Raw genomic sequence first — 19,322 nt, forward strand, 5'->3', positions numbered from 1 at the left:
AAAAGGGAATGTGGTTCCGAATCATGGCAGGTTATTGCCTAAGATGACGATGGTTAAACAGTTAGTGGCAATGTCACAAAGTCAATGTGAAGTCTTGCTGTGTCAATCTGAAGTTATAATGCTGTTTTAAAGAAAATGAGAAAATAGTTTATTCTGAGCAAATATTGTGTGACCAAGGCCTCAGGAACACATATCCAAGTTACTCTTGAGTGGAATGTACCATGTGGGAGAAGTTTTGTGACATTTTATAGTCCTGGAACAAATTAAAGTCATGAATCAGTGTGCTTACAAAGTCTATAGAAAGCAGTCCTTGGGAAGTGGGCTATAGCAGATTGAGAAAAATCTCTTCTGCAGGATTAAGAACTGATGTTGGAGCTGGAGATGTAGTTCAGTTAGCAGAGTATTTCTCTAACTAAAGAAGTCCTTAGTTACATCCCCAGACCCACATAAACTGGCAATGACCTATAATCCTACTACCTCAGAGGTGGAGGCAGAAAGAATCAGAAGTTCAAAGACATTCTTATCTATGAAGCAACTTCAAGGTCAGCATGTGGTACAAGAGACCGTGTCTCAGAAGAAAAACAAAATCGTTGTATTAGGATTAGAAATGTCAAGTTTAGCAAAATGATAGATTCCAGGAGTTTTTATCAAGAGGATGTGAGGTCAGACATAAAGGTTCATAGTCAGGAACTATTAAAAGACTAAAGATAGCCCGCGATGACCTTGGTTCTTGATCCACAACATTTCATCACCCCATAATCACTGTGTTCTACTCGGCCAAGGTCAAACTGTCCATGACTCCTTCAGTGTAGAAGGGCTTCAGAGAGCTTTAGTTTGTAAATAAGAACTTTCAGGAAGGACCAAAAAAGGCAAAGGACCATCACAGGGGAGGATAAAAGTCATAAATTCTGCCAATGGCAGATCCTAGGTATTTGGAGGAAAAAAAAACTGTATCCATATTGAATATACACAGATAATCTTATTAATATTCTCAACCACTAGAGTCTCACAACTAGTTCAAGGTAATTTAAACAGCCTAAGGGAGACTCAAAACTCTTGGGAACGTGTGTATAAGCCATAGGCAAACCCCATGCCATTTTCTATCATGAGAGACTGTGGTATGTCAGGGGACCTAGAAAAATTTCCCCATGTCTCCTGAGGGGTGGCTGTCCCCTCCTTTATGTCAGTCCATCATATATTGCTTCACTCACTTGGACAGCTGTTTCCCAAGGCCTGTTGGCAATGCAAATGATAGGGAAGGGAAAACAAGATCCACCCACTTAACAGGCTCCTATAGTGCCTGCCACAGCGAGCCAGCAGTGCGGGGTCTGGTGAGAAGCGTGTTACTCCTGAAGAGCTGATATGAAATTCTCCTGACTGCCAATGGAATAAGGCAGCTGGACAAATCCCAAGTGGGGGAAAGGAAATATAGAATATTTACAAAGGGAATTTCCTACATGCGCATTTGTAGAAACAGTGAGTAGTCAGAGGGAAACTGGCACCTTGTGAGTGCTCTCCTGTGTGGCTACTACTTCAGCAGAGCATCCTGCTGTGATCTAAAGATGTGTCATCAAAGAAACTGACCACCCAGAGGGCAGGGGAGAGGCCTGCTGGGGCTCACCAAGGTGGCCTTCTCCATCAGACTGGATTCTCAGAGCATTCCTCCCCAGGAGCATCATTAGGTATATAAAGCAGTAAAGACACAACAGGGAGCAGCCAGGCTCTTCTGCTGGATCTGTGTGTGTAACGGTTGTCATTCATCCGTCATCTGATTTAGGAGAAGAGACAATAGAAAATCTCTATGATCTTAGAGCCCTTTGGGTAGTTTGGGATGTCATGCTTTTAGCCAGGGTCAAAGGTCAAAGTTCAAATCCCATCCTTCTGGCTAAACATCATGTAATAGTATAGATTCAAAAGAAGAGAAGAAAAGAAAAGAAAGAAAAAGAGAAGAAAATGGAAGAAAAAGCTAGATCTGTGTGTGGTGGTGCACACTTTTAGCCCTAATAATGAGGAGGCAAAAACAGTTGGACCTCTGTGTTCAAGGCTAGCCTAGGATGCATAAAGACTTCCAGGCCAGCTAGAGGTGCTTCGTAAGACCCTATTACAAAAGTAAATGAAATAAAACTAAACTACTACAATAGTTGTGCTGGTTAGTATTTGCCAATTTGACACAAACTAGAATCACCTGCGAAGAGGTTCCTTATTTGAGGAATTACCGCCTCCAGCAGGCTGTTGTGTGCACACATATGTGGGGCATTTTCTTCACTGATGACTGACGTGAGAAAGCCCAGCCCACCGTAGGCAGTGTCACCGTGAGCAGGTGGGCCTGCGTTACATAAGAAAAGCAAATCAGTAAGCAGCACTCTGTGGCCTCTGCGTCAGAGTTCAGTCTTGGGTTTCTGCCCTGACTTTACCCAATGATACACTGTCAACTGGAAGAAGTAAGTCCTTTCCTCTCCGTGTTCTGCTGTGGTCTCATGTTTATTACAGTAGAGAGAGAGAGAGAGAGAGAGAGAGAGAGAGAGAGAGAGAGGGAGGGAGGGAGGGAGGGAGGGAGGGAGGGAGGGAGGGAGGGAGAGAGGGAGGGAGGGAGGGAGGGAGAAATGAAGGAAGGAAGGAAGGAAGGAAGGAAGGAAGGAAGGAAGGAAGGAAAAAAAGAAAAACAAAAAAAAAAAAAAAAAGCAGGATTACAGCTATGCTTCTACCAAGGGGGGGAAAAAAAGCAAACAGTCTTCCCAGAATGAGCCTCACCCAAACACCACTATCTCCCTTTCGTGTAGTGATTGTGACAATTTCTCCTTCCTTCCACGTGGTATTTCAGATTCTAAGGAAGGGGGTATTTTGTCATACTTTTCCTTCCTCAAAGTTAGTGTGTTACTGGGCACACCTGAGGTAGAGTTCTCAACAGCTGCCTGAGAGAGGAGGATACCGGAGAGGGAGGGCCTCATGCCAGTGCTTCTGGCTTGATTGACTGAGATTGTCCTTCTCAGTAGAACAATGTCCCCAGAACTGCCATTCTGGGGAAAGGGAGACTTTGGATATGATACTTGAAGCCACAGGCCCAGATGACAAGTCTCAGAGGTGGTTTTTTGAGTCTGGAAAGTTGGTGTGCTGTTGAAACACCGAGGGAAAATGGACACATGACAACTGACACACAGACCACGAGGACTTGACAGAGGTTTGAAGTTTGGAGCTGAAGGGGGGGTGACTTTAGTCCTTTATCAAGAGTATTGAGGCCCATGAATAGGGCTGCTCTCCCCAAGGGGATACAAAAATCCAGATAGATAGTCAGCCACTCTCTCAGGGTTTGCACTCAAGTCAGGGAACACGATATTGAAGAGGCAACAAGGGAAAACTTGAACTGTCACCACACGCTAAGGATGGGACAACACTGAGTTTGGCCCACGGAAACCTGAGGAGCCGTGTGTTGCGCACGTCTGCTCTGAGCGTTCTGGAAGCTAATGCAAGACTGAATTTGAGGCCATCCTGAGCTACACAGTGAGACTGTCTCAAAAGACCCCAAAACAGCCAACCACATCCTTTTAAAAAAAATAATAAATTTAGTGAATATAGAAACATTCACCAAAACCAAAACTCTTTGTGTAGGATTATTATATAACACAGGGTATTCATTTCACCATAGGAAGAAAACTTGATGTTTTAAGAGTCAAAGAAAGAAAAACAAATGCCGGAAACTGAGCATTCTGGAAGCTAATGCTCAGATATCCATCGGCTTTTAGAGGAGTTAACTAGATAGGAGGAGGGGGTGAGTGGGTAGACCATCAGCACTTATGAACTTCCTCGGGAAGACTGTAGGCTGTGAATACCTTCAAGCTTCCCGGAGGAGTCACACACAGCCCTTTGAGTGACAGGCGTCCAGTGAGTTCCAGTTTGCCAAGTGAGGAAACAACATGCTGAACAAGACAAAAAGGCCCATGTAGCTTGACAGTTTAGCCAGGGGACATACAGCAAATGACCCCTCAACATAGCCCTGGAATGAACTAGTGTCATGTGACTGGTGGTCATGTCCAGTCAAGGTTTTTTTGTCTTCTTATTAAAACATTGTAATAGAGGTACTCGGGGATTGCAAAACAGCAAGGAAACGTCATTCAAATTTCTCCCTAAAAGTTCACTTCCAGGACAGTTTGCCCTACTCGACATGTGTCCCAAACTTGCCCAGGCCAGACTCCCTCCCTACCCTCATTCCTAGACATACCTGGAGTATGACTGAATAGAACTTACTTAATGGTTCAGGGGAGAAGGAACTTAACTCCATTGTTTGGAGAGAGTGGTATACGTGCAGCTTGGGGAAGGCATGGTCCTAGGTTGTCAAGTGCACTGTTCGAATAGCGTTCGAACTTAGCATGTTCAGTCGAAGGCTGCCAAGTGCAGTGTCACAAGTCGGGTGTGTGCATTGCACAAGCCAGGTTCATTACTAAACCATTTGTTGTGCTTACTTAACTGCCTCAACTAGGAAGAGGGAGTGAGGTGGAAGAAAATGTACCATGGCCCTTGCTGGCTTCAGTGACCAGGACCCAGTGCTTCTAGGCCTCTCCTCGGATGATCAAAGTGGAGCAGACTGACAGACTGAGCTTGTGCTGATAACCTTAGTGAATGTAGGTACCGAGGAAGTAAAACTGTCTTAGCAGCCAAACCAAGTGGGCGACTGCCCAGAGCTGGGGTTATCCAGGATGCCAAGTGAGGAAGGGGGTAGACAGGGCTTTCTGAAGAAAACTGTTGTGACTCAGGGTGAGACGAGCATACAGACTGTACTTGACGCCATCCCCACTCCAGCCGAAGCCCTGTGCACAGAACCTGCTGAGGTCTCCTGGTCACCTCTCCACAAAGTCCTTCCTTGGCATACGCTGCTGGGGAGGAGGCTGTCTGAGAGGTTTCTTCTAGAGACGTCTTCTCAGAGAAAGACAGAAAGGAACATCAGGACCAGGCAAGTGTGCAGTGTGAACTTTACAAGTGTGAAACAGGCTATCACAGACTAGTATATGAGGAAGAACGGTCCATATAAATGTAAGCACAAGAGGGAATAGGTGTGTGTGGGGGGGTACACCCTTGAGTGTGGACTGCTCAAGATAGAGATGTCCTTGTCATTTCAGCAGCCACACACACTGGTTTTGGTGGTTTCTGAAGCAGCAGCTCAAAAGGTAGCTAAGGAAAAAAAATTTATTTATTTAATTTTTTATTTATTGTAAATGAGATCATAGGGTGGTTCTATGTGCACTGGCTAGGATTACAGCTGACGTGGTCAGACTCGAGATCACAAGAACTATAGGGAACATCAAGCTATCTTTACTATAAACAAAGTTTTAGTTTTAGTTGGGAGACTTCCAGAAAACACCTGGGAAAGGATAAGAGGGAGCCGTTAAGCACGGCTCATTGCTATTTTAACATTCCCATTTTATAACAAAGTGTTTTTTCTACATTAAAGGGACTATTGTCAGCAATAGTTGTTCATTGTGCTGAAAGTCTTGATTCTCAGCAGGCTTCCAGCAGAGCAAGGGACTTCTTTCTCTTTCCACTTACCCATAATGTCCCCATACCTTCTATCCTGCTCAGGGTACGGGGGTGACCTGGGGCTGACTAGAGCAGGAAGCCAACACCCACTGTAACAGAGGCTTCTGTCAGTCCTGGTTCTCCTGGATGAACCGGAGAAGTCCTCGAGTAGATCAGTTGTGAGGACTTGAGACATGACCCAAGGGAAGCGATGAAGAAGGGATTTCTGGGGGTGTGTGCATTCCACTAAGGTGCTGACGGGTTGAATGATTGGGTCTGACCTGTACAATGGGGAGGAGCTGGGTAGGGCCTGGAAAAGGTGGTCTGTGGAGCTGTCTGGTTGGAGGATGGTGGGACGGGTTCCCACTCACAGTGTGTGCTGCGGGTGTTGCCGATACACACATTCACAGCAGCTTCACTGGACGAGGAGCCTAGGGCAACAATGCTGTGCCTACCTGTGATCTACATGTCTCTGGGCTCAGCCCAAGGGCCCCCTTTGGAGGTAAGGTGAACACCAGGACATGTATGTGGTCAAGTCTCATAGAGCCCAGCCCATTTTGGGGGCCACTGGGCTAACATGATATACTTAAAAATATGCTCTTATTGGAAAATTCAGGATAATTTTTTTTCTTTTTCATTTTACTTAGGCACTGGGAAATCATGAATTTGACAACGGCGTGGAAGGATTGATTGATCCCCTCCTCAGGAATGTCAAATTTCCAATTCTGAGTGCAAACATTAAGGCACGGGGGCCGCTAGCGCCTCGGATATCCGGACTCTTTTTGCCGTATAAAGTTCTCTCTGTCGGTGGTGAGGTTGTGGGGATCGTTGGATATACTTCAAAGGAAACCCCTTTCCTCTCAAACCCAGGTATCTCCTACTTTCGTGGTCCCTGTAGCTTGGGAATAAATGTGGTAAAGCAGAGCTTTGTGCGGTAGAGGATGGTGCTTAGCAAACCGAGGCGGCAGATTCGGGGCTGTTCTCAGTTACCATCTGAAGGGCTTCACTGTCTCTGCTCGGTGAACATCTTTGTTGACGAAACAGTGTCTCTGTTTAATTCTGTGTGTTCAGAACTGTAAGTGAAACCCGGCACAAGCAGCTGCCCGAGATCTCTGGTCCCCCAACCAAACAGTTTTCCTAGTGCTAGTGCGCAGAGTGTGCACACATGTATAACATCAATTCCCAGCACATTTAATTTGAAATCCGCCCCGCCCCCATGCATGTGTGCATTCTAAAACACATTCTGTGACATCTGTACATGTGGTGTTCAGACCTGAGGCATTTCTCAGAATTATTTCGTTGCTGAACTAGCCAAAGGAGAGGATAGCAGCATTCTGTCCACATCCTTCCCCCCTGCCCCCTCCCTCTTCCCTCCTTCCCCCTCCCCCCTTCTCCCCTTCCTGGGGAGCTCTGTGCCTCACACTGTTCTGGACACTGGAAATGCCAGTCGAGGAGCCTGTTTCTCCCTGCACTCACATATTCAGTGAGGGAATAAGTAAATGAGGCTGTGTCAGACGGTAGCGTGAAGAGGAATGAGACAGGAGGGGAAGGTGCTGTGTAGCAGGGGGAGAAAGAACCTTGCGATTTTAGAGGAAGGCCCAAGGAAGGCTGACAGAAAAGGGGGCTGTGTTGGTTAGTATTAATGGCCAGCCTCACCAGAGTCACCTAGGAGACAAATCCCCGGGAATATTTCTGACGTGTTGTTTCAACTGAGGTGGAAAGACCCACCATAAAGAAAGATGGCACCATTCCCTAGGGTTGGGTCCTGGGTTGCATAAAAGAAAAGGACAGCTCTTATCAATCTATGCTTTGTAACTGCAGATGTCATGTGACCAACTGCCTCAAGCCCTTGCTGCCAGGACTTCCCCACCTGGGAAGTATGGACTGTACCCTCAAACTGTGAGCCAACCGAAGGCTCCTCCCCCCAAGTTATTTGTGTCCTGCCCCGCCCCTCCCCCCGGAAGTTGTTTGTGTCCTGCCCGCCCCTCCCCCCGGAAGTTGTTTGTGTCCGGGTGTTTTATCGCAGAGATAGGAAAGGTAACCAAGGCAAGGACCCAGCACTGGGGGCTGTCCGGGGAGCCCCAAGCGTATTGGGGTTACAAACAAGAATCAGATCGTCCCTGGCATTCCTGTGAGGGACAATGGTAGCAGAGCATTATCAGTGCTGACTAAGCTACTTCAGCCCTGCCAAGCCAGCTGCTAACTTCTCAGCTGCTCTTCTGGGACCTCCACGGCTTTCATGCTGGGATTTGCATCTGTGGAGCTGGCTCATAGTCAGGACTCAGTAGCTGCATCAGGGAAGTGGAGCCCAGAGCACGGTAATGGACAATGGCTGCATCTCCAATAGTCGGCTGGTGTTTGGAGAAACTCTCGATTTTTACACTGGGCTTTGCAGACTTAACCTTTTGAAACCTCTTTATGAGACTTTTTCATCTGGGGCACCTTCGTTTCAATGCCGGGTCTTAGAAACTAGCCTGAAATCATCTAGGTCCACTGGACTGCCTTGCAACAGAGTGCTGGGTGTGACCTCAGGACAGCATGTTGGTGGTCCCTCGTGACCACTGAAAACCTAATGACCTAAGTTTGGACTACAGGCTTGGTTCATAGGATTCCCAGGGGCTATGCTGTCCCAAGCCCGAGGCACTCATTCCTAGCACTGGGCGGTATCGTGAGCTCCATGAGGTTTGCTCCCTTCCTAGGGCAGGCAGTGTTTGGATGGGACGTCTATGTGATACAGCGCTCAGCTCTACTTCCACCCTAATGCAGCCGCCCCTCCCTACCCACTAACATTCACTGCCAAGGGCCAGCAAGATGGCTCTGTGGATAAGGAAGGGGACTTGCCACTGAACCTGAAGCCTGGAGTTCAGTCCCTGGAACCCACATGGCAGAAGGAGAGATCTGACGTTCATAACTATGTCACACCATACACAAACCGGAAGGAAGGAGGAGGGAGAGAAGGAGGGAGAGAGGGAGGGAGGGGGGAGGTAGGGAGGGAGGGAGGAAGGAAGGAAGGAAGGAATAGAAAAACCTCTTTTTGAAATTGGCTTTCAAAGCCTACTTGGCATTTTAGGTCTGAAGACAGAATACTCCGAGTTTCCAGGCAGCAGGTGTGAGCACCATGCTTTTGTGCGCAGACATTTTTTTCATGGTTAGTGTGAAGGCCTAAGTGTAAAAGGAGATGGAAACAAACCAAACCTGAAGTCCCTTTATGAGACTCGGTTTATGCAACCATAACATGGAAAGCCCAGTGAGATGGTTCAACAGATAATGGTGCTTGCTACACAGCCTGATGTCCTGAGTTCAGTCCCCAGGATCTGTGTGGTGGGGAAAAAAAAGAACCAACTCTTGAAAATTGTCCTCTGACTCCCATGGACGTATTGTAGTATGTATGTGCACACAAAAATAAATGTTACTTATATATGTTGGGTATATATGTTACTATATGTATGTGTATATCTATATGTATCTATTTGTATAATTCGTATGTACCATCTACAACCTTAACCCAATGCAGTGCTAGGTGAATACAACCCAGGACATTGGTTGACATTTTTCTTGACTGCCAAGGCTTTTGTCCCAGATGCACTCATACATTTTGCTCTTAGCGAGTGAAGAGCTTTAACAAGAAATTACTCGTTGTGTGTTGGTATGTAAGTAGTGAGATGATATTCTCTTAATATTCATTTTATTAATCTTCCTCCTTAGGGACAAATTTAGTCTTCGAAGATGAAATCACTGCGTTGCAGCCCGAGGTGGATAAACTAAAAACTCTGAATGTGAACAAGATCATTGCCCTGGGACACTCTGGGTTTGAGATGGACAAACTCATTGCTCAGAAGGTGAGAGGTGTGGACGTCGTAGTGGGAGGACACACCAACACCTTTCTCTACACAGGTAATTGCTTCTCTGCATTCTGCAAGCTAGGGTGTTCCTTGAGTGGGCAGTATGCAGTGTGCAAGCTGTAATATGCAGGGTCCCCATAATCTGCATTGGATGAGGACGGGTATCTCCCTGGGAAACGTCCCAAGAATTCATTTATTTCATGATTACAAGTCACTGCTACAAGCATATCACATGTATAATAAAATGAAAACATTACGGATCTCCAGACAAAGGTCAGTCAATGGTAGAGTTTTTAAAAGATAAATACTTTTTTTTAGATGTTTTCAGCGGTTCTTGAACCTGAATCCAGGCCTCTCCGTATTTTAAGCATCTCCATACCCAGCTTTTGGTTTTCTAAGACAGAGTTTCACTATCTAGCCCAGATTAGCCCCAGTCTTATGATTCTCCTGCCTCTCAGGAGGACAGTGGAATTATAAACATGCATTCTGTATCTGGCTTGGAAAGTATCATCACCACCACCACCACCACCACCACCACCATCATCATTATCATCACTACTATTGTTATTTTCCTAGAACTTCTTGGAATTTTTAAAGGCTGAATACATGTTATATTTGGAATCAGAAAGTGAGATACAGTACAAATATAGAAAGAAAAGAAACACGATATGGAGTCCAAAGTCCTCATTCCTAACTCACTTGAATGACCTTGAACAGGCCTGATCAGGTCACCTGATCCCCTCTGGGCGCATTGGCTTCCTAACGGGGAGTCTATCACAGTTTTGAGGACTAAGAGTCCGGGAACAGTTGACGTCACTGGTTTGGGTTGGGGGGGGGGGGGAACAGCCCGGGAGAGAATCAGGAAGGGAAATGGACATATGCAGGAAGGCCAGGTGTGTGTGGTGGCCCTCCCGTTACAACCACTGTCTCTCTCAGAACTAACTGTAGCCTCCAGAGAACAAATATTTTCCGAGGGTGATGGCTTCAGTGACCTTATCACCTCACATTAGACACTGTACCTCAATGCCACCACAGGGAGGGTTAATAAGTGCTTGCACAGGAACACAGAAGGGACAAGCCACATCCGAGCCACAACCGGTTCAGGTGGCTCCTCCTACTTGGCTGCTCTTACTTTAACTGTATGACCCATCCAAACCCAGGGTGGGGGTGGGGGGCTTTGTAACTTTTCTCCAGGGTAGTAGGAGAAGTCTACAACTCCCAGCAGGAGCAAGCTGGGCTCCTGCCGCTTCATCCTTGTGAGCCACCGTAAGCATGGCATTTTACAAGGCCATCTAAGATCTAACCCGTATATATTCAAGGTGTCCACTCTCACAGATAAGTACAAAGTAAACCCAAGATTCCCAAAGCGCCCAGAGGATTCTGCTTTTATTGTTGTTGTTCTACTGTTTCTTCTATTGTCATTTTGTTTCATTTTTTCACCTTGAGACAGGACCTCCTGTTGTTCCTTTCCATTGTATTTATGGAGACAGAGTCTCACTTTGCTTTGCAGACCTGGCTGCTGAGGACCCTTGTGTGCTGACTAGGGCTAACCTTGACTGTAAGATCCCACTTCTAATAGCGAAGGGAAGCACTATGTCACATGCATACCATGCCACAGGTGGCTTTGATATCTATGTGTGTGTATGCACACACACACACAAACTTAAAATGACAGGAACCGTTCAGAGTGCCACCCCTTACTGAGAGGATGCAGTCATCCCCCTTGACACTGATGTATCTTTACACCCATCTGGACCACTTCAAGCATCATTTTGGGCACCCCCAGGCTGTGCTGTGTGGCTACTGATTATGGCGCCCCACTAGCCCAGGAAGCTGGCAGGGATTCGGATTATCCTTTTGCTCTTACAGCTATTGTTCCAGCCAGCCAAGTCCTGCAACACAGGATGAGAGATCTGAGGATTAACTGTAGCTTGCCCCCCCCCTGTGACCCCCGAATCCAGTCTCCCAAACACTGGCCTGGGTCTATGTCATTTGTTTCACATTTCAGAATAGATTACCAAGATTACACTTGTATCCAAAAATGTATTTTGGCTCTGTTTTGCGGACTAAACTTAGCAATTAAAGCCCGTGATAGGAGATGAGACCTACTTTTGTGTTTAAACAAATTTTTGCCAGCCTTAAAGGAAAGAAAGAAAAGATTTTCAGGCAGGCTGACAAGATAACTCCGCAAATGAAGGAACCTGCAGTACAAGCCTGGAGACCTGAGTCTGAACCCACATAACGGTGGAAGAAGAGAAACCAAAAGCTGTCCTCTGATCTCATGTGTACCACAGCATAGCCTCATAGTTATCCTCTCTCTTTCTCTCTCTCTCTCTCTCTCTCTCTCTTTCACACACACACACACACACACACACGGAGAAAAACTTAAGCGGTTTTTCACTAAACCATTTTATGAAATTACCAAGAAACTAAAATAATAGTCTGTTAAATATTACTTAGTAAACGTCGTAAAGGGGATACAGCTCGTGGAAGTGTAGATCCTTTTGTGTTTTGAGTCTGGATCTCACTGTAGCCAGGCTAATCTGGAACTTACTCTGTAGCCCAGGCTAGCCTCAAATTCATGGCAGTCTTTCTATGTAGGCCTCCCAAGAGCTGGGAATACGGTCATGAGCCACCATGTTCAGCTGGAAATTTAAAGTTTAAAAAAGTCTCAGCATATGCCACGCACACAGCCCAAGGGGAAAGGTCCCCCAAAGCACCTGAATGCCACCCTGACATTTTTCTGGTCTTTTATTTAGCCTTTTGTGCTTGTTACCATCCACCAAATTAGTTTCCTTCTTGTTTGTTGTTAACTTGTTACCCACATTTTAAAACTTCCAAGTTAAACGAACATGGCTAATTGTGCATGTGTTAGTTACCCTTCCAAGAGAAAGTCTGCCCAGGTTCCTTCCACTAACCCTGTCATGGCCTGAAGTCACACTTCCCAGCCAGGAATAGCTTCCCAGCCTTCCCAGTGGAAGAGCTTCAGGAATGAGGCTCAAGAGGCAAATGGTCTCTCTGAAGGAGTTACACTGCAGAGTCACAAAACCATCCGGAATAAAAAGTGGGGAAGTAAGTTCAATCTGGAGCCTGCAGCAGGCATGCCAGAGGACTGCCCTGTCTTTATGAGTCTTGAAGAGACTCCTTGAGTGCTGCTTCCTGTCTGCCTGCCCACAGTTAGCTGGACATTTGGTTCTTCTCTTGGATAAGGGTGGTCATCAGTTTCTAATCTGCAGCTCAGTAAAGGGCTCAGTACTAGGAACGTGTGACCCCTTTCTTTCTGACGTACTGCTTCCTAGAAAGGCAAGCATGCATAGAAATTAACTATTTACTCTTCAAAATTTTAGGAAGGTTTTTTTTTTTTTTTGTTTTGTTTTTTTGTTTTTTTTTTTTTTTTTTTTTTGGTATAATGTCTGCAAGCTACTACAGTAAAGTGTGGGGCTCACACAACCTGCCCCTTACCACCGTACCAATGGCTTCCCAGCAGACTCTCATATCACCAAGTGGTTAGTACCCAATTTCCTATCTGTATCTGCACACCGGCTCCTGCCTTCATCCTGTGACGAGGGTGTCTGCGTGGACAATAGATTCAGGACCCCAGGCTCACAGAATTCTTCTCCAATATCCTGAATGACTGTCACCCCCACTCTACCTCAGTCATCTCACGTCTCAGAAAAGGCTGAGACTTGGTCACTGGCAGACGGCTTCAGAACCCTGCTCTTGAACCACCCCCCCCCGGTCCCTTCCCACTCTTGGATGGTTCCTAGGGCTCGCTCACTGTGAGTCCCTTTAGAAGCCTTCAGAGGTACAGAAGCTTCATGGCTCCTGACCAGTCCGGCTGCTTTCCTATTCTCTTGCTAGCCTGGGTGGCTAGTGTATGAGATGTAAGTATGCAGTGTTGCTAAATGGATGTAAATAAGTACAGCCTCTCACTGTGTAGACCAAGCTGGCTTCAGACTCACAGAGATCCATCCACCTGCCTCTGCCTCCCAAGTGCTAGCATTAAAGGCATGTGCCCCATGCTAGAGTCTGTACAGGCCTTTTAAAAGAGTTGATTGGTCAGGTCTTTTTTTTTTTTCCAAATGACTTTATTTTCAGTATGATTGATACCAGACTTAAGCACACATTCACTAAATATGAAATTTGCATTATTTATATATTTAAGGAACAGAGATTGTGTTGAGAGTACAGAATTAGAACGAGTGGGAATTCACAAAATAATTATACAGTAGCTGAACTAGAAGCTGCTGTGTGTTCTTGACCTTGGGGAGGAGTAGATGTGTCCCTGCTGTGTTGGAGTGACAAGGAAAGATGGGACCATTACTAGTGGGCCTTTCAGTCAGTGTGGTATGTCTCTCCCCCCCCCCCCAAGATAAGGTTCTATACCTGGCCTAAAACTTGCTAGGTAGCCAAGGATGACTTTGAACTTGTGTCCTCACGCTTCCCTCTCCTGGATGCTGGGGTCATAGGCATGTGCCACCACATCTCGTTTGATGCCGTGCTTGGAATCAAGCTCGGGGCTTTGTGCATGCTCATCCCAAAGACATTGTTTATCTCTCTATGATGGACTTTCAGAGCATGGCTTCTGAATTTTTTTTTTTTTTTTTTTTTGCTCAGGATATTTTTAGCATGACCATGGGTATCTGAATATTTTAAATTAGGCATACATGTCAAATTTTAACAAATAATGAATCAGAGAGAAAATTATTTTATTTTTTAAATTTATTTTTGTTGTATGTATGTATATGACATGCACATTTGTAGGTATAGGTATGTATATTTTAGAGCACACCAGTGGAGGTCAGAGAAAAACCCCAGGGAGTTGGTTCTCTTTCTATTGTGGATTCCTGGAATAGAACTCTGGCTTGTATTCCAAGCATTTTTACCCACTGAGCCATCTCATCAATTCCAGAAACTTATTTTAAAGTAATTAGTTGGTATGTATGTTTTTTTACCATTTATTAAAGACTAAAGCAAATATGCATATTAATAAGATGTGTCTGCTTGTTTTTATGTGGAGACTAAAGTCTTGGCTGAATATTTGCTACTTCAGCATCTTCAATGCTTTTATGGAGTTGCTCAGTATTATCACTTCCGGGTGTGACCACATGTGCAGAGCAAAGTGTACATGTGTGTTCAGAATCAAGACTACAGTGAAGTCTCAGATGCAGTGTGGGTAATCATTCTGGGACGAAGTTCCATCCTGGGCAGGGGATGGAATTTTTGGTCATCGTATGTTCAGAAACCTGCTGTTCAGTCACAAAACCCTCTCTCATGTGAGGTCGTGACCCACAGTTTTAAAAAGCTAAGTTTTAAGCCAGATGTGGCACCGGCTAGTAATTCTAGCACTTGGGAGGTAGAAGCAGGAAGATTAAAAGTGCAGGGTCATCGTCACCCGGTCTACGTGACAGCATGTGTCAAAAACAGAAACAGAACAGGGCCAAGCAGAGAGATAAACACTTAATCCCAGAACTTGGGAAGCAGAAGCAGGCAACTCACTGAGGCCAGCCTGGTCTACAGTATAGTGACCATCCAGGAATACACAGTGAGACCCCAACCCTCTGCCCCAATACACACACATGCATACACGCACGTGCTAGGCTTTAGATAACCGTGCCTTTCCAGAACAACCCTAACATTTGTCACATGCACAGGACAGAGAGAGACACTGTTTCCAGACACTTGATAAGAACTGGTGACATTCGGGATTTCCTGTGTGCACTGGGAACCATCCAAAGGGCAGAGGTCTAACCAGTAGCCTTGGCAGTGATCTCCCTGGGCGTTTCTTAGGTCAGCACAAGGACTTTCCTCATTCCAGCGACCACTCACTCTCATCCATTTAGATGGCCCCTGCCTGGCCCAGCTTCAGGACCCACTTCCTTTTGAGCAAAACCACATCATTTCGCACGCACACAGCAGTGCACAGCAGCTGCTCCTCAAGAGGCTGCTTTCCACGATGAAATGAGTCTATCAAAAGCCCAGCTCTTGGGCGGGACAGATGGCTCAGCAGTTAAGAGCACCGAATGCTCTTCCAGAGGTCCTGAGTTCAATTTCCAGCAACCACATGGTGGCTCACAACCATCTGTAATGGGATCTGATGCCCTCTTCTGGTGTGTCAGTGTACCATCGTATACTCACATAAGATAAATCTTTAATTAAAAAAAAAAAAAAAAGCCCATCTCTGAAGAGAATGATACGTAAATAATTGCGGTTGATCCAGCCCCAAGCTGGGCTGATATAAGGAAAGCTGGTCGAGTCCTGAGAACTCACAGGCCCCCTGCCCTGAGCACTGAGTTTGTCCCAGCCTGGAATCTTGCCCCACTTTAGCTCTGCTGTTTGATGGTCTTGCGTGCGGGATCTCACTTTTCTTTCGCTGGAATCTGGCTTGGGATTGTGGAGAAGGCTCGATACTCTTACAGGCTCAGTGTGTTCCCGGTTCAGTAAATGCTGTCTGACAGTTGACATAGCCTCTTTGGCCCAAGCTTTCTTTAACAAAAACTGATGATAGTGGTGTAGCTTCCTCAAAAAAAAAAAAAAAAAAAAAAAAAAAAAAAAAAAGTCATAGGGATTACGTGAGGTAGAATATGAGCAGAAGTGGTCACGGAAATACATGTCCATGGGAAACACCCCAGCACAGCACAGAGTAATAAACGTGCAGGCCTTTGGAACAGCGTGGAAAATGTGCAGGTCCGGATTGTTTCCCCGGCCGGTGGTTCTCTGGAGTTGCCAAACGCATGGAGGAGTGAGGGAGACTGGGCCTTGGAGATTAGCAGCCAGACCGGCTTATTCCCTCAGCCACAAAGGAAGCTGCTGTTCCTGACCAAGTGTGTGTGAGATAACCTTGACACATCTTTTGTTCTCAGAAAAGGAACATCAAGACCTTTCTGAACTTGAGGAGGTGCTCCCTGCCAGAGGGGAGCTGGGTTTGCAGAGGGCACGCTGAGCTGAGGCATCTGTCAGGACTGGCAGGTTCCTAACTTCAAACACTCTGTTCAAGCTACTGCCGTGGAAGGGAGAAACAAAAACCAAAAACCAAAACCCAAAAAAAAAAAAAAAAAACAAAACAAAAAAAAAAAAAAAAAAAAAAAAAAAACCACAGCTGGAAATCCTGCTTGCCACTCCCTTTAATTTCCAAGAAAGTGCGGAATGCCAGATTTCTTCCATTTGTTAATCCTTTTTCCACTTGGATGGGATATTCTCTGCCACTCTGTGGACAGTTTGGGGAATTACAACTTTCCAAACATTGCCCAGAAGAGAAAATCTTGGCAAAGCTAAGGGGAGGCTTCCCTAAATACCTGGTCCCTGCAGTGAAGGGCAGGGTCTGTCCTTGCCCAAAGAAGCACAGAAGGGGAGGAGGGTTAGATTAGTAGCACCCTATCTCCCTGACATTCTGCAGTGCCTTGGATGATCTGCAAGTGCAGTAGGTCCCTGGCACCGGGAGCAGCTTTGTGTGTGGAGCTTGTGCCCTGAACTGTTATGGTTCTAGAATTTGACAGAGGCAGGGCAGACAAGGCCTGGAGTAAGTTCTTCCTAGTACACCTTCTTGGCTTTTCTTAGGTAAATTAAAAGACCCTGAAAGAACTTGGGACACTAAGGCACAAACCTGGCCCTGCATGTAAATTTTCTGAGTGGCCTGTTGCCAGAGAATAACCCACAGTGGGCTGCTCGGTGCGGCAGAGAGGACATGAGGTCAGTGTCCCTCGGCTTTGGTGTCCAGTCAGCTGCTCATCACAGCCCAGCACGTGCCCTTGGGCATCTGCTATGGTAGTCAGTCTTCTCAAGCGTAAAATACAGTTCTTAATGTGGCCTGCCTCGTGGGAAGCTTGGAGAGAGAAATGAAATGACAGCCCCAGCCAGCTCTCCGAACTGATTCATGTATGAAATGAACACGTGCTGAAGCTCTCTAGACCTTTTGTAAACATCCGATAGGAGCCATGGGTGTAGGGGGGTAATAGGAACACAGAGGACCATTCCGAACAACCCAAACTATGACACTTCCACAGAAATTTGATATAAATTATGATTCACGTAATGGGACATACCCATAACCCCAGCATTTATGAGGAAGGATGAAACAGGAGGATTTTAAGGCCAAAGCCAGCTTGGAACTACACAAAGTATACATCAAGGAGGGGTGAAGCTAACTTAAGTGTACATGCGAGGGAGGGGGCTTAGCAGGTAAAGATGCCTCTGCCAAGCCTGAAGACCTGGGTTTGATTCCTGGGCCCCATCCATATGACGTCTACATACACACAATAAAACCTTAAAAATAAATTCGATTCCTGGAAAGAAATTAAACATGGCAAATGATGTGATACTGGGCATCATGCCTCCTCTGTGGCCACTCTCTCCCTCAGGCAAACGAGGAGGCCTCTGGGTGATGAATAGCTCCCAAGTCCTTCCTGTGGTCCCCCCATATAAAGACCTGTTGAACATGACTGAAATGAAGAGCTGAGGAGATGGTGTGGTTGCTTGTTGGTCCGCAGGGTGAATACGGCTGCTCCAAAATACCCTAAGAACAGCTCAGTCATCCCTCCTTGGTCCTCGCTAACGACTATAAGCTCGTGAGTGTGTGTGTCAGGTTTCTAGAGAACGCCTTCATCTTATAAGGGAAAGAGGCATACGGGAAAATTTTGTACCTACTATGCCTGGCCACTGCACACTGAATTGTCACCCTGAAGAATGAGAACTGTTAATTCACCCACTTTGGGTTCCCTTCCCATATTGCTTGGCAGGCATTGTAGGGTTGTGCACAGAAACAGAAGTACATCAAAATGGCTTAGCTTCCATTCAGCTGGGGGAGCGGAGACCCAGTCTGCATGAAAGTGGGATAATCTTGGCAGTGTTCTATGTCTGTATGACCCACATCAGATCACCAGGCACAATGCCCCAGACTCAGAAACAGCTTAGTAAATGCCTACTGAGTAGAGAATGGCAGGATTTATATGCCAAAAGGGCATTTGGAGTCAGTGACAAATGTCCCATAGGGCTCTGAAAGACCAGCCACGTACAACAGCAGATGGCGAGTCATCAGGTAAAAAATCTGGTCATTGAGCTGGTGGCCTGCCATAGGCAGAGGCTGACCTGATCAAATTTGCTTCTTTTATTTCAGGAAATCCACCTTCCAAAGAAGTGCCTGCTGGGAAATACCCATTCATAGTCACCTCTGACGATGGACGGAAGGTTCCTGTGGTCCAGGCCTATGCCTTTGGCAAATACCTGGGCTACCTGAAGGTTGAGTTTGATGATAAAGGAAATGTTATCACTTCCTATGGAAATCCCATCCTTCTGAACAGCAGCATTAGTGAAGGTGAGATCTGGGGAGAGTCCCCCAAATGAAAAGTTACGCAGCGGCAAGATCTTCCATCCCCTTCTTCTGTTTGCTGGGTCTCAGGAAAGGACTGTGATACTTGGGAGGAATTTAGCTTCTCCCTTGCACTCACTCTCTTTATTCATAAGGAAATTTCAAATTCCAAATTTTTTTCCAAGTCTGCTCAGTGCCTTACTGCTTCCTCTGCTTTGCAAAAGCTTAGTCCTGTGAGGCAAAAGCCACCGTCTGCTCCTAAGGAGGATTAGACAACCTAAGAAAAGCGATTCAAATAAGACAGAGTAGCGCTCAAAATCTGCGCCCCTAACAAGAAGTAACACTGTGGTATGCGTCTCAGCATCTTCATTCATGAAACAAACAAAGACCTGTTTTTTTTTTTTTCCTGGTTTTGTTTGTTTTGAGGCAACCTCTCCATATATAGCCTAGGCTGGAGGCATATTGTATCCCCACATCTGTCAAGAAATACCTTGTTTTTTGAGACTCAGAATAAATAAAAGAAGATTGTTATACCATCCGTTTTCATATGATACATGGACTCAGAAGGATGTGCAGTGAGGCCCTACTGTGTGCAGGAGAGTCTGTGCCCATAGCCTAGGCTTTTCAACAGCTGGAGAGAAAGCAAGCTGGGAACCATACCCTCAGCA

At 46.0% G+C, this 19,322-nt stretch overlaps 1 protein-coding gene across 1 annotated transcript in view; it reads left to right on the plus strand.

Annotated features, from left to right (window-relative positions):
• The window catches only part of NT5E (5'-nucleotidase ecto), a 43,060-nt gene that overhangs the window by 16,441 nt on the left and 7,297 nt on the right, over positions 1-19,322 (plus strand). The window contains exons 2-4 of the mRNA XM_080934548.1: positions 6,156-6,378; positions 9,214-9,402; positions 18,463-18,660. Coding sequence (XP_080790674.1) covers positions 6,156-6,378; positions 9,214-9,402; positions 18,463-18,660 — 610 coding nt within the window. The remainder of the gene's footprint in view (positions 1-6,155; positions 6,379-9,213; positions 9,403-18,462; positions 18,661-19,322) is intronic.

This window comes from Micromys minutus (genome assembly GCF_963924665.1).
Source record: "Micromys minutus genome assembly, chromosome: 21".
Taxonomy (NCBI): domain Eukaryota; kingdom Metazoa; phylum Chordata; class Mammalia; order Rodentia; family Muridae; genus Micromys; species Micromys minutus.